Source organism: Phasianus colchicus, chromosome 17 (genome assembly GCF_987193195.1).
Source record: "Phasianus colchicus chromosome 17, bPhaCol1.hap1.1, whole genome shotgun sequence".
NCBI lineage: Eukaryota > Metazoa > Chordata > Aves > Galliformes > Phasianidae > Phasianus > Phasianus colchicus.
This window is the reverse complement of record NC_143452.1, coordinates 3,473,253-3,488,766: the sequence shown is the minus strand read 5'-3', so window position 1 is coordinate 3,488,766 and position 15,514 is coordinate 3,473,253. Positions and strand designations below refer to the sequence as shown.

The 15,514-nt window shown below is 42.6% G+C and overlaps 1 protein-coding gene across 12 annotated transcripts in view; it reads right to left on the bottom strand.

Moving 5' to 3' along the window:
• The window catches only part of PTPRT (protein tyrosine phosphatase receptor type T), a 432,503-nt gene that overhangs the window by 71,881 nt on the left and 345,108 nt on the right, over positions 1 to 15,514 (bottom strand). For 8 of the 12 annotated variants that reach the window (XM_090152290.1, XM_090152287.1, XM_090152291.1 and 5 more), the window contains exons 13-14: positions 11,315 to 11,351; positions 6,641 to 6,697 (exon numbers count right to left, since the gene is read on the bottom strand). In XM_090152290.1, coding sequence (XP_090008416.1) covers positions 6,641 to 6,697; positions 11,315 to 11,351 — 94 coding nt within the window. The remainder of the gene's footprint in view (positions 1 to 6,640; positions 6,698 to 11,314; positions 11,352 to 15,514) is intronic. The other 4 variants (XM_090152295.1, XM_090152296.1, XM_090152299.1 and 1 more) reach the window with 2 other exon arrangements.

Sequence of the window (15,514 nt, the reverse complement as noted above, 5' to 3'; positions counted from 1 at the left end):
CAGGCTTTTGAGTATGTTCCGAGTAAGGCCTAAGCCAATGGACCTCCTGGGACAAGGATCAGATCTTGAATAAAGTACGATATGCTCCTCTCGTCTTATCTTGAAGGGTAAACACAGAACAATGACACAATAAATGCAAAACAAGAAAACTCACCGCATGCAGTGATAAAGGTATGATTTCAGCTTTCCTAAAGCTAAGCTGTTAATCTAGTTTGCCACAGGAAAATCCAATATTTACCAAGCAAGAACGTTCTTTGCTGTTTGAGGCACACATGTAATTTTCAGCTTTCTGTCCCTGACAATTGCACCGCTCTGCTGCGTCCACCAATTTTCCCATTCACTTAAGAGCTCAGCAGTAACTTCTGTGTACACATCTAAAATACACTGAAGGGACTCCTGAGCACGGAAATAAAATAGCATATCAGCTGCATATTACCATCATTGTTTGACAACATCTCCTAGAACAAATCTGTCCAAGAAGCGAGCTGCATGTCATTGCACAGGCAATCCTGACACTATTGTATAACAAAATAAATGATAAAGGTACAATTTTACCTTGAAAATGGCTGAAACTCTGTTTGTTTGATGTGCAAATAAGTAGCATTCCAAATTACCCTTCACTTGTGTTGCAGTTACTCCTATGACCCTAAATGATAGGTGTTGGAGAATCGCTTTCAGCCACGAATGGTGCAGTCAGACCCACCCATTTTTGTTCCATCTGAGTGCCCTCACCAATTGTGAGCCACGTTAAAAAAAATATCAGAATGTGCTGTCAGCTCCATCCTCTGATTCTCTGGATTGGTTTGATTCTGCCAGGCTGTTGCTTATTACTACAGGCAATGTGTGCGGAGTGTATTTTTATTTGATATTTCTCTTCCCATTGTAGACTAGTGCAGCTCTAGAAAGAGACTAAAGCCTCATTATCCATCCTGACACCTACACGCTGTAGTGACTGATTCACTCGGATCTTCTGTGCAACTCTTCCTATCTATCTTGGCAAAGGCCAACGATTCCTTTAGGCTACTAGTCCAACCATTTGGAAGTTGTCTTAGCTGATAGCACCGAGGAATTGATAATATGACAGTGCCAGTAATTTCCTGAGCCTCACATTCTTAAATCTTTGCAATGAAGCAATCCTACGGAAGTGCACTGTTTTCTTGCCACTCCATTGTAATTTTCCTGTAGATGCCTAAACCTTCCATGGCTGCACTGTCACCATTTGGAGGCAAGGAGAACGTCTGTGATGGGGGCAGGAGGTCCATGGGCTGTTGTGCAGTTGCAGAAGAAGACTTCTGCTGCTCCTGACAGAAAGAGTTTAGAATTCAGTTCTGCTTCTCTCTGTCACACATGTGGACCTGAAATCTGAGCACAGAAGCCCATAAAAACTGGCTGTTTCATTTCATAAGAATATCTTTAAAGACATTTTTTTCTTCTGAAAAACAATGTTTATATTCTGTTTACATCAAAAGGGAAAAACAAAACTACTCTAACCAGTTTCTAGCAGTGACTTCCACCACATTTCCTAGGATAAATTGTTCCTCGTAACTGCAGCCTGGATGCTGGTACAGCAGGGTGCAGCACAGGTCACTGCTGTTATTGCTGTGTGTATTTCAGTGGCACCCAGAGACCCCATGAAGGCAGGACTCCATTACAGTGCACTAACACGAGTAGTACAATTTCCTGCCTTAAGCTTACTTTCTTAATAGGGAAGGTAAACGACAGACAACAGATCCCAAGAAGGGAATACCACAGCTCCCTTGACTCCCTGTCTGTGTTTTATCTACTAGACAAGTTACAGCTTTCAGGGATACATGTTTATGCACGTTTTGTACATTTATGTACTGTACAAAATGCACTAGAAGCACAGCCAGGGCACAGATCTGACTTCCACAGGCACTGTCATTCACCCAGCACTCCATTACATGTTCATATCTGTTTGAAGGCCGCAGTACTTCCCCACTGACCTAATCTGCTTTGTTGTTCCAGCTTTTCACAATTCCCAGACTGAGATGTGGCACTGTGCAGACAGGACACGGCCCAAGCTATGTGCTCTTGGGAGATGCTGTTCCCGTGTCACTGCAGAGATCAGAGCAAACGTGTTCTTCGCAGCCACTCACCTCACCAGGCAGGAGGACTTGGGTTTATGGCTCAGCAAGAAGCGATGGCTTCAGTGATTTGCTCACAAGCACCTGACATCTACCCCAGCCATCCTGTTGTGGGTGCAGGCACCTAAATCCCGGACTGCTGCAGTATCTGATAACTGACAAAATGGTTTGGTGCTGCACCAGATCCTTGGGTTTTCACAGCCTTCGGACATCCCCGCTGCTTGAGACCCTGGTTAAAGCTGGCACTGCTCTGAGTGATAACTTTAGGACAGGAATTTTGAAATTCCATGTGAATCCCAGCAGAGGCCTGCCAGCAGGGAGGTATCCCAGAGTTAGATCTGCCAGGTGATTTCTTCAGCTGAAAGAATTTCTGCCCATGAGGAGAGCTGACATTTAGCTGCTCTGAGTTGGGAGGTGGCTTGCAAGTGATTCCAACAGCCAGAATTCAAGTTCTTGAAGAGGAAACAAAGCCTTCCTCAAAATACTGGGAAAGTGAAAAACCTTCCACTTACCAGCCAGTATTCATTCGTAGCATTAGACATTTCTAGACTGATATTCGTTCCTCCTTTAAATCCTCCAAATGCTCATGCAAGGTAAGTAATAAACGATGCTATCACCTTTACAGATCTGGAAAGACTTAAAGGGGTGCCTCGGGTATCATACAGCAGAGCTGAGCACTGCCATTTTGAGACCAACAGCCATCAGAACACAGCACCTCTCACAAAAAGGGGGAAGGGAGAAACAGAGGTGGCATCGGAGTGGAAGATGGCAATCATACACCTGGCAATTCAGGGACTGGTGCACCTAAAAACGGGCAGTGCCAGTCTCAGGGATGGACAGTTACTCCTGGTGAAGACTAGGTTTGGTCTTAAAATTGTAACACCAAATAATTACTCCTATGGGAGAAAGTCACTCTTGAAACAAAAACTAATCAGAAAAACTACCTCAAAGTAACAATTAACCCAGAAAAATTAAGGAAAAATAATGGGTTAAAAGTCATTAGGAGTTCAAAGAAGCTGCTCAATTAATCAGAGTAATTTCTTTGCAGCATATAATGGCTAGGCAGAGTGCTGAATGTAACAGACCTGCAGGCTGATTTCAAAAGACAATTATTCTCCTTTCACTAGTAAACAATATTTCCTATTTTTTTCCCTTTCTTTTTACAGCACCTCCTTCGCAAGTAACCTTAAAATATTCAAAGTAACTTTGCATCTAGAATCATTTTCCCCTGTATTTTCAGATTATATCTACACCTCTGAAACTCAATCTTAGATAACCAGACACAAGGGCAGGCCTCTAACAACAGCACTTCACCTTGGCTTTGCCTTTGGTTGTTGCATTTCAGCAGAAAGGAGCACCACCACCACCACTCTCACTACGCATCACATCGCTGTGCCAATTTTCCACCCCCAGTTACTGAGGTCTGCAAACAGCACAGGATTACTTGCTCTGGCTTCAGAGCACAATGAGACATTCTCATTTCTTTAAAAAGGCTCAAAAAGAGTGAAAAGAATGACGAAAGCCAAAAGCTTTCAACCATATTCTAAGTGGAGAGAGCAGCAAAGCAAAGCAGTCCAGGACAGAGAAACTGAGCAGAATTTATATAAGAGATTATCAGGCATACAGGTTGAATCAGCAGGAGGATGAGGGTAAACAGCAAGGAATCAAGATTAGTGTTACTGAACTGAATGAGAATTAAAAAATAGCAGTAAGAGAATAATTGATTCCGGAGATTCCAGGTAAATCCACCACAAAGGCTTTTCTTCTCTCCTCCTGTTTTTCTTCCTCTCTCTTTGGAGCAGAAGCACTTAATTTGTGCTAACAGCAGATAGACGGCCCCAGGAATGAGGAAGGTTATTACATTTACTTGAAAGAAGAGCTCGGATAAAGAGCAGCCGTTGCGATGTCTACGAGCGATGTGATGGTTCAGAAGGTGAAAGCACATTTCCATTTCAACTCTCCACTTACGCAGAGCTATTTAAAAACTGGCTTTCAATTATTAAAAAAAAAAAAGAAAAAAGAAAAAAAGAGCAAAATTTCTCAAAGTCCAAATTTACAGATGCGACTTAATTTTTGTGTGGTCTCAGGTATGCAGAGCGGGATCAATCTTTTGACTGATGCAGCCAAAAGCATTTCAGTGCAGGATGATGGCATGGATGTAGAACAGAGCTCACACTCTGAATAACAACTAATTAACCTTCTCACCAGCCAGTGCCCGTTACTCTGCTCTCCTCGTGGTTATCATTAAAACCCCACAGCCAGAGCAGCTGCAGAAATTACAAAAGCAGCAAGCAAAGTCCAGAGGTGTGGATATAACAAAGTGTGAAACCAGGCCACCCCTGAGCCTGGCTGACAAGGATGGTCTAAGCACCCCTGTGGCATGACCTTAACCTATGGCTAAGACCTCACCTGCAAGCTGAGGAGGAAGCTCACTGCTTTACAGTAAAAAGGGATCCATGTAGTCAATGCATGAGGGAGTCCGTCTGCATATACGTGCTCTATGTGGGCTGCATGAGATCTTGGGAAGCTTCCTGCACTTTGCTGAGTTGAAGCAGCACTTTCAGCCGTGTCTTGAAGGAAGGTGGGTTCTTTTTTCCCCCCTCTATTTCTATTCTTCTATTAAGAAGTGGTGTGTTCCATGCCTACCTCTCTTGTGTCTCATACTCTCATACTATTTCTTACACGTCCAGTTCTTGGAAGCAACTGAGCAGGTCCTGCCTTGGTAACCCTGCCTGGTTCTCAGTATGGGCTCATGGAGAAAGCTATGTCAGACCTTTGGTGCTCTGCACACACTACAGCCTCCAGGCTTAGGCTACCAGGCCCTGATTACCTCTGGCCTCATCCCTCTCAAGGGTCTTTCCTAACTCAGAGCAGCTTCATTAGCAACCTGGGGTAAGGATGCCCTCAGGACACCTTAAACCCCTTTAAATCAGTCTTGACACCAAACTGAAAGAAGATAGAGCAGCTCACTAGTTCAACATGCATCCAAATGCTAGGAAGCTTTGATTTGTCTTCCCAGCCAGGAGTGTTTTTCAGTAAGAGCAATACGAGTGTGTCAGCTGTTATTAACAATTAATTAGAGCGGTACATAAATTTGTGCTAAAATAAAAACTTTTTGAAGGCTGAGACTTCTTCAAGAGAAAGAAAAAAAAAGCATGTTCATGCTTCTAACTTAAAAATGTGATGCAACCTTCTGAAATAAATAGCACAAAACAGAATAAACCTGTCAAAGGAGTAATATTCCAGTGTATCAAAAGACAAAATGCAATAACAAACAGATTTGAAGTGGGATTTAATCTGTTTAAAAAATACATTACCTGTCTACGAAACTAGAATATATTTCAGACAAAAATTGAACCGTCTTATATGAATTTGAGGGAACAAAAGCTATTAAAGGAAGAGCTTTCAGCTGCAGCAAAACTGTTTATGGTAAGAACTTTTTTCCTCCTAAACTTTCCTGTTTCTTTTGCATGTATAATTTCATTGGTCCCCTTTCAGACCCAGATCCATTTTTGTGGTCTCTATATTATCATGCATTCATCTTCAAGGCAGTTCCCCTTTCCAGCGTTAATCGTCTGCAAAAAGCAGGATGATTTTTTTCAATCTTAAAAGCATTTGAACTGCAGAGAAATCTCAGTACTTTTCTGTTCAGTATCACCACAGCTGTCCTTACATGTAACTACATAATTGCTGAGTAAGAAAAGTCTTATCTATATAATCATGTAGTATGAGAAGATGTGCGTTCCTACAAAATGTAACCCACTCCAAAACTGAAAACCCAACCCCTCTTCCCACCCCTTTGCATTAATCACACACCACTCTGTAATGTCCCAGTAGGTCATCCTGTGTACATCAAATTAAAGCAGTGGAAACTATTTCCACGAGATGATGCATTTCTCTTCTAGATTGAAATCTTCTGGAGCGATGCAGAGGTGCCAGTTCCAGTACTATGCGAGTTTACAACACAAAGGCTTTCATGTTCAAACTGCAAAACACTTGAGAAGCTCTGAGCTCCTCCATTAATGACCTGTAAAGGAGCTTTACACCATTTTATTCTGCAAGGTCTCTGATTCCTGCAGAACTTTGTGCAAAAAAGACTTACAGAATCAAGTCTTCATTTTCCTGTCATCACATCTTTAACAGTACCACTCAGCTGTTTGAGCTGAAGTGCAATCACCAACCCCAGAAAAATGCAGTAGCTCATGTAATGTGAAAATACAGGACCATCTCCATGCATGGCCAGGGAGATGCTCAGCCTCTGCAGAGGGCCAGCAAGGAATCCACAGGCCTCTTCAGTCACGCTCAGAGGCTCACATGAAGATTTGAGTGCTCCTTAGGTCTCCAGACTCCCTCTGCTAAGGAGTATATTTTACATCAGCGCAAACCAATTGCTACGTCAAAGTCCCCTCTACGTTGCAGTTTGAACAGCCATAAAAGCATTTTCCCACGCAAACAAAACACAAAAAGAGAAGTCATGAAGCTGCTCAGACTTCTGGAAGTGGCGGCAGTCTTCCTGGTCCTGAGCTGATAATCACCTGTGCTCAGGAGGCCGGGTGGGTTTCGTGTGGTCGCCTGTTGCCTACCCAGCACTGCTAAGAACAAGCAAAACCGTTTCCAGGCAGCATGCACAAGAAAAAAAAAAAGGAAAAAAAAATAAAAATGTACCTCGTAATGGTTATTAAAGTTCCATTCTTTCATTTGCAAGAACTCACATTTTTTAGAAAAAGAAGAAATAAATACCAAGAGATAAGGAAGCATTAATGAGCCCTCTGCCCCTGTTTCAATTACACCGTGAAAGTAATTTAATGCACTTTAAGAATACAAGAGGTAATTGCTCTCTCTAGTAAGAGGTTGCAATTTTCTCTAATAAAGTGTCTATATAAATATGTTGCTTTAAAACAAGGAGAATAACCAAGTTATTTCAGAAAGAATGGGACACATTAAAGCAAATGCCATCATGGAAACCAAATGGCAAAATTAATAAACAAACTGGCTGAGTGAAAACTATGGCAGAGAGCTGATAAACAGAATAATAAACTTATTTTTAAAGAATGCCTAATGCTAATGATATGCATCCAAGTGACTATGCTATGAAAGATGACATTACTTCAATAACTTAAGAAGAGAAGCAGCCCATCTGAGGAGAGGTGGTTATGACTGGGAATGGTCAGAAATCTGAGACCAACAAAACTGGAAATAAATACACAAGTGGATACAGAAGGTTAATAATGCTTGTGGATGTGAAACATGCTGGCAAAAGAGGGAATGGCTACACAGACTGGACAAACGCAGATTGCTTTCTGATGGATTGCAAAACGTGACCTCAGCAAATGCTGGTGCCAAGTCCTTGCTGTTGGCCCATGGACATTAGTCAAGCCCCCTACTGAGGTGCCAGAAGGAAGGAAATGTGCTCAGCAGATGCACTTGCCCACGTGGGTATCTACTAGCTCTGCTTTGAAGGCTGCTGTAGTGGTGTCATGACCTTCTGTTCTGAGATGCTGAAACCCACCCCTGACATTTCAGCCAACAGATGAAGATCAGAGAGGCAAACCGTTGACAGAGGTCTCTCTTGGGACCAAAAGGACCAAGGTAATCTGAGCAGGAGCAGCAGGCAGGAGAAATGTGCAGAGAAGTGCACATGTGGCAGATGAGATGCAGCTCCTGAGTGGAGGGAAGCTGAAATGACAAGGGGTTATCTGAAGTCTACTTCATAATGAAGCCGAGGTCTCAGCAACAAAAAAGGGGAGGAGAGCAAGCTGAGAAATGTCCAAAACTCTTAATGGACTAGAACACTTTTTAAAAGAGCTGTCTGAGTTCACTTTATTGGTTTTGAGGCAATGGGACATACAAAACAAATTGCCTCCCAGCCTGCTGAAGCAGTGACAACTAATTAGAGCTACGCAGCTTCTGAGCAGGTGCCTTGCAGCAACACCCAAGATGTGCTATAATCCCCCAGTACCACACTGCCTAACACGTTTTATTGCTTAATTACTCCCACACTCACGTTTACTGCCCTTGTTAATCCAGTACTTGAAGAGAACACTTGCCTTGCTTAAACATTCCTCAATTCTAATCTCCCTGCTACTGGCATAAATCAGAACTCATTTCACTAACATTAACGGAGCTACTGGTGTGTCATGTAGCCAGGAATGGAACAAAATTAGACCAATAGCCAGAAATGAACTTTTTCTCTGGCACTAGCAGTATGCATTCTTTTTTTTTTTTTTTTTTTTTTGCATCAGTCTGCAAAACAAAATGCACTTTCTCTCTGGTATGAACTGCAGCTTGAGAGCTGTCAATGCTCAGATCAGCCTAGCTAACCTCAGCCTAACTCCAAGATGTTCATTCTCTTGCTTTTTACAGAGGACACCACACTGGTATCCCTGCTAGCAGCTTGGAACTTTCTGTTGGAGGCACACTGCAGCCTTGCTCTTTCTATCCTCAAAAAGACAACGATGCAAATAACGACAAATACATGGCAATGCCAGTAAAGATAATCAATCTAACGAGTAGACAGAAGACAACACAGACACAATAGGTCAGACAGAACATTCCAACAATCAGTTGTTGGCCACGTCACAATATTAGTACGGATTTGTCACTGTCTCTGTCTGTTTCCACCCCAGCAGAGATGGGGTGGATATGAAACCCCTCTACAGGTGCTCAGATGGATGTAGAGTGGCTGAGTCCTTCTGTCCACATGGAGTTAAAATGGATGGAATTCAGCCCTACAACATACAGAGATCTTCAACTATGGAAAATCTCCAAGCCACAGAACACTGTTGGTTCAGCTGCCCATACATCACAGGTGCCAGCAGTGGACTGTTAATGAACTGTTAAATAATTAAGACTGTAAATTCACTTGTGGTGCTAGGCTGCTTGTGTGCTGCACCCAATACTGTATATTTAAAAAGCCAAAAGTGGCATAAAGTTAGCCACAGCTGCATTCCAGTGTCTTTGTCAATGGTCAGGCATTGAGAAATACAAAATTGCAAATCACAGAATAAGGACAAGAAAAAAAAAGAAAAACAGGATTTCCAGACTCCGTGTATACAGAAACAAGACATACCTATAAATCAAAAGCAATATCCATCAAAACAGTAATAAACACTAGTGCTACCATAATTTTTTTTTTGTCCTTTCCCATTCACGTCAATCAAGAAAAATCCTGAAGTATAAGATCACCAAAAAGCTCGAAGCATCCCCAGGTTTTACCCATCTCTCTGATCTGTCTTGTCAAATTAGTATTAGGAAGAGGTCACTTTTTAAAAGGAGCTGGAGTTCAGAATATCAGAGTAAAGGCAGCCTGCCGATTCTCCTTGGTGACCCACAAGGTTAACAAAAATTAAATCCATTTGCAGAAGGCAGCTCAGGGTCAAACACTTCTGTGAATCTTTCCAGCAGTACTCAAATCAGGCAGTGCAAATCGAGAGAACACAGAAGAATAGGACTTTACGAGCGACACAGGTGTTTTTATTTGAACAATAATCACAGAGCAAATCTCTTTTTACTTAGCACGACAACTAACTAACATTCCTCCACTAACTCCAGAAATAGGAACCACTAAAGTAGAAGAAACTATAGGATTCCAAAAATGAATCAATCTAATTTCTCCGAGCTGATGAAGAGACCTTCAGTCACGCTCTGGGAAAACCCAGAGGAGAATCATTTCACCCAAACTTCACCCACTCCTGCTCTTTATACCTTTCTACCAGCAGAAGGCCAAAGGAAGATATCCACAATGTCACACCACTACCCACGGGCCAGGAAAACTGCAGGGGAATGGACGGAAGACTGAGACACAGAATGTTTGCAACCCAGAGCAATGAATTAAATGAAAATATTACAAGGAACACTTAAAGAGGAAACAAAGGGAGGATATAGGGTCCACCAGAGCCACAGATGAAGGGGAGAGGGGAGAAATGGCTCATCCTTGGCTGTCAGTGGTGACACAACTGCTTACAGCCCTGCCAGCCAGCAGCTCTCTGATGGCAGCTGCAGGCTCCTGCACCTCACACCCTGCTGCCAGTAACACTTCTGGAGATGCCTCCTCATAAGGGCAAAATAAATCTGCTGCTGCTACCTAGCAACTGTTAGTTGGGGCTTCTTTTCATCCCCCCAACTCCTCAGTAAGTGCTGTAGCAGAAGTGCATATGAGAAATTACCTGGAAGGAATTAATTTCTGCTACTGCTACAGAACAGAAAGGACTAAAAAGAATGTGGAAAAAAAAACACGGGGTGATGCTTCTTATAGAAAAACAGCCATGGGTTTCTACCCATTTCTTTTCAACTTCAGGAAGACCCCTAGGCAGTAATGGAGTTACTACAACAAAGCAGCAAGGGCACAGAATGCATTCCTGAGGGTTAGAAAAGGAGAGTTATCTCCAGCATGGCCCATAGCAATTACCTTAGCATTTCCTTACAACTCATTTTGAGACCAGATACGTGTTGAGGAAGCCTTTTTACAGCTACTCGGTTTGTGTTACGAGTAAATTGCTTTACTGACACCTTTGCTGGCAAGGTATCCTCTGGGGTGACTTCGAAGACCTTAGAAGAGTTGTTAAAAGCAACTCTAAACTCCAAGAAGTAACCCAGACATTGTCATTGTTGGTTCCCCAAGAGCAACATCTTGTGATGCAACCTGGGGATCAAAGCACTGCGTCTTAACATATCACTAAATCATTTGTAGCAGGTGATGATGTTGGGTCTATTCTGAACTTAATGCGATGAAAATAAGAAATATTCTCCACGAGTTCGCTGCATTATACCATGAAAATGGTGTGATGTAGGAATTGTGCCCCCACTGTGTTCAAGGTCAGGTTTTTCAAAACCCATTAAAAGTCAGGTTTGCATGAGATCTCCTTTAACTTATCTACACTGTGTAGTTACGGAGAGAATGAACTTAGTAGGAAGCTTTTTCGATCACATTCTGCCAATAGCAAGAGCAGTCCTCAGGGCAGGAAAGCAGTTGATAGAACAAGGGAAAAAAGGAACCACAAAGAGAGAGAGACACTGTCTTGAGAAATAACAGGGCCTACACATACAGTGAAGTGGTTCTGGAAACTTGACATTCTGTCTTTGATATTTTCCTTAAAAAACTTTTTAAAAAGAAGCTTCTTCCCTGACTAGTAACTGTAATCTAGTTGTGTCACCACTGCAGCTCTCATATCACTGGTGCTGTGCTTTGCAGGGAAAGGAAACCCACGTACCTTTCGTTGCCAGCCGGACACAGTTGATTTTTGTTTCCTGAAAATAAAAAAAAAAAAAAAAGAGAGAGAAAAGGAAAACATCAAGGCGTGTCATTGGCCTATTTGCAATAAACATATTTCTTACCAAAAGTCACTAAAACAAATAAGCATTTTTCTTACACTTCATCACTGAAAGTACCACCGACCGTTTGAATGGCATAGAACACTCCATAGCAATGGGTTTGCATACAGCTGCTTGCCTGACTGCTGGGAAGTTGCATGTTTTTCCATACTCAATGTGAGTAACGGGCACCACGTAACTGCCTGATTTACTAATAGAATTTACCAGCTAAATGGCCTGATCTGTAGTAGGCAGACAAGCTTTGGGTCAAAAGTACATGCAACTGTACATCCAATTTTCACGCACCATTACCACAAATTTTGCAAATTGGGTATTTATTTAAACACATGGCAAACAGACACCTAAGCAGTCATTGGAATATTTCAGCCCTCTGATATGTATGTGAAGCAGAACAGCATGCTGTATGGCTACTTCTGCCAAATGAGCCATTCAAACACAACCCCGAGCACTGCAGCTTTTCATTGCAGAGCTGGGATAAAACCCAACGCTTTTGTTCAATGCACCTCAGAGTCCCCAGATCTGTGTAAACAGGAGTTTGGAGCCGAGCAGCAGCTCTGTGTTATTTGGCTTAGCTAAAGGCTCGAATGCAGCATCCTCCTCAGGCCACTTCCACTGAAAACAAACCCTTTCTGGTATCCCCACGTTTTCATTCTCCAGCCCTTACTGGCAGGGATTGCTCCTGCACCATGTGTGACCATCATCCAAATCTTCTGTGTTCCTCTGGTTAAAAAACTTTGTCAGGCAGTAATCTGCTGCAGGGTGTTCTCAGCACTTCATGACTTTACATGCTCTTGTGCATGTCTCGGGTGTAATGAATACTGCATAAATTACTGCGTGTGATAATGCCACATTAATATGGATGCTGCCTGGCTCTGGAAATAACAAATACACTGCTGAGCACCTTGCTCCATCCTCAAGCAGTTCAACGAAGGCTGTAAAGAAAAGGTATTCCATCTGCAACTGACCCTCATCAGCTGCAGCACAGCACACAAAAAGGGGAAAACTGCAACACTGCACAGGGAAATGCAGCACCAGTTCCCCCTGCTCCCTTATCATGCACTCACTGACTAAACTATTCTTTATTCCAGTAAACCCAAAGTATCTCTCTTTGGTTCACAAACTTCTCTCGCTCACAGAGCTGCTCTGCACATCTTGTACAACTGTTGGCATTGCAAAGCCAACAGAGCTGCAGAGCAGTGCTGCACCGCCATCGCTGCCTCCTGTATAATCAGCCTGAATTGCCAGCTATTCTGGAAACCAACAATCTCTATTACCAGTGATGTTATATAAAGCAGGAAAAACAGTCTTATTTTCAGAACACAGCCTCAGCAGATAATGCAGGGAGTCAGAAGACATCTGATGCACTTCACAATCTACGCAAAGATGACCTGGAAAAATCAGCAATGACGAATGAAATATAATTGATATCAAGATAGTACTGCTGCAGGCTAAAAGTAGGTGGACACTGGCACACATTGCACATGCTTGTGGAAAATTTTCTTGTGCGTCTGTTGCTTTCTGCTAGCTTCGAAGTGCAACAAAAGGCTGGAGAAATTAGTCAGTGCTGAGAAAAGGTGACAAAACAAAACCCAAAACCTTGTTAACAATGCTGTAATTGATCTCATTTGAGCATGTGCATATTCCTGCACGTTGCCCTCCCACGGGGTAATTTGAGAAGACAGGATGCAGTGTGTTCTGTTTGCATTTACATCTACTAATTTCGCCCAGACAATTGTAGTTATTAGAAGACAGTGATCAGGCACTGCCAAAAGCAAGGGCAATCAATCACCAGAGGAACAAGACATCTGGACTTAATTTCAAATGGTGTCTTCTAAGGAGAAAAACATAAAAGAAACCTGCACAGCTACCAGGCATCAGCTACTAGGGATGTTGGAGCCTAAGGACTGTTGCTCAGCCCGTATTCCTGATGAGGGCTGATTATTCCTTTGATTTCCATTGACCACCTCATTGATCAACCCGCTGCTCCTCTCTTTGATGCCTCACAAAAAATGAGACCTCCTTCCACTTACTGCATTTTTCTTTGATTAATGCTGAGAATTGTTTGTCTCAACTCCTTTGTCAATACACAGAATAAATAGTTTTTCTCAAAACAGTGAAACCATTTGCCCATAATCATATCTGCTTTCTGAAAAAACTCTTCTGGATTTAGATGAGGTGTTTACCAGAGTAAAGATGCTTCTGCTTAACCAATGGCAAAAGAGGAATAAATAACCCACACAGATGGCTTGAAGGCATTACAAGAAAAATAATGAAACAAAGGAATAGTAACAAACTTTTAAAAAAACAGTTTCCCTAAATTTCAGTCTTCTGATTGTATCCACAGGCTCCTTCAAGTACTCTGATATACGAATCCCAGTCGATTGTACCACTGAAGTTTCCCAAACCCAACCACAGCCATGACCCGTGCTCCCACCAGCTGCAGTAAGATGCTTGCTTTGTACTATGGCTGCAGGCACACAAATAACCCAACGTAAGATCCCAGCACCACTGCTTTGTGCTCTGGGCACTGCCAGGCTATGCTATCACAGAAGGGGTGCGTTCAAGCAGTAAGAGAACAACGTAGGGATGTTCCAACCTAGACCCTGGTACTGGACAACTGTTTCGTTTCAGACCCATGTCCACATGCCAGGAGCTCGTTCTGTCATCACACAGAATTCTCATTCTTTTTAATACAGTTTGTTTCTTTCCTTCTCAAAGAAAGAGAGCTGATGCCATCTACTCATTATTTAGGCTCCAAAATGTGCATTTCACTGAAGTGCACAGGATGATAATAAGACAAGTTCTGCCTTCGTTTTAATACTTGGATGGGAACAACTTTCTGCAGAAAAGATCTATGAGGGCAGAAGGACATATGCTTATGAGACAGCTGCATCTTCACAACCTAAAAGGCCAAATGATTTTTTTTCCCCTTTTATTTTAAAATGACAGCTTGCTGTTTACAGACTATGAACAATAAAATAAGCAGAGCTTTTTCATCCATCTGTTTTCACACCCATCTTTTTTTTTCTCTTTTCCTTTCCTTGGCTCTGATTATGACCCTGCATTAGCTAAACAGTGCATTCCTTGGCTGAAAGAGTCCCTGCCAGCACCTGCACATACCTGCTGCCCCCAGATGCCACCCTGCTACAAGTCTCCAGGCAGCCCCACATGGGGACAGGCAGTTTTAACTCCTGCTGTTGCACAGACAGGTAATTACCAACCCCCTTCTTGGCCTCAGCCACAGCACTCCATGTCCCAAGCCTGTACCAAGCATGCTTGTAGGCAGCTTGATCCCATGGGATAGGAACTGCCCTTCCATCCTCTGAACTTTCTGTTGTTGTTGTTCTTCAGTTTTTCCCACATGCCTCCTCCTTATTCCACTGAGACCAATTGTTTGCTGTCTTTAAAATTAATCACATGCACAGAGTGTGCTCAGTCTATGGACTCCCCTATAATTTCTACTGCCAGCTCAAGGAAACTGCTAGTTCTCCAGGAGGCTCAGCTAAACCCCGTATTGACTTTCCAATTATCAGCTATTTTTAGTATCTGTGTTATCTGGAGAAGTAAGATTTAACAAAGTGGTTTGGGCTTTTATTATTTACAACTGAAAGTGATTTCAAGGATATTTAGTTTATTCAGTACCCACATCTCCCAAACTTGAGGATGACTAGACGATTTTATTCATGCAATGAATAGGACTACCAACCCTCAGCTTCATGTCTTCTGGCTCAGGAAGGCTAGCCAGATGTGGAAACAAGGACTTACAAAGAGTGAAGTGTATCCACAGCTCCTTTACTGCTGCCCCAGGAGCTCCAGTAACAAGCAGTAAACATCACTGGACAAAATGGTACAGCTGAGATCACAGAACACTGAGTCCTCACAGCTGTTTGTTTGCAAAACCGATGCAGGCAGCTTTAGTAGCACACTGGTTTTCAGAATAGGGCTTGTGCTGAAGTGAAGTACCTCACTGGCTCTTTGTGAGCCATCTCCACAAGGACAAAAGTCGCTTTCCCACTGGCAGCTCTGCTCATACTTCCAAAATCTTCCTTAAGTATTTGAGTAGACCTGTTAGCAACCAG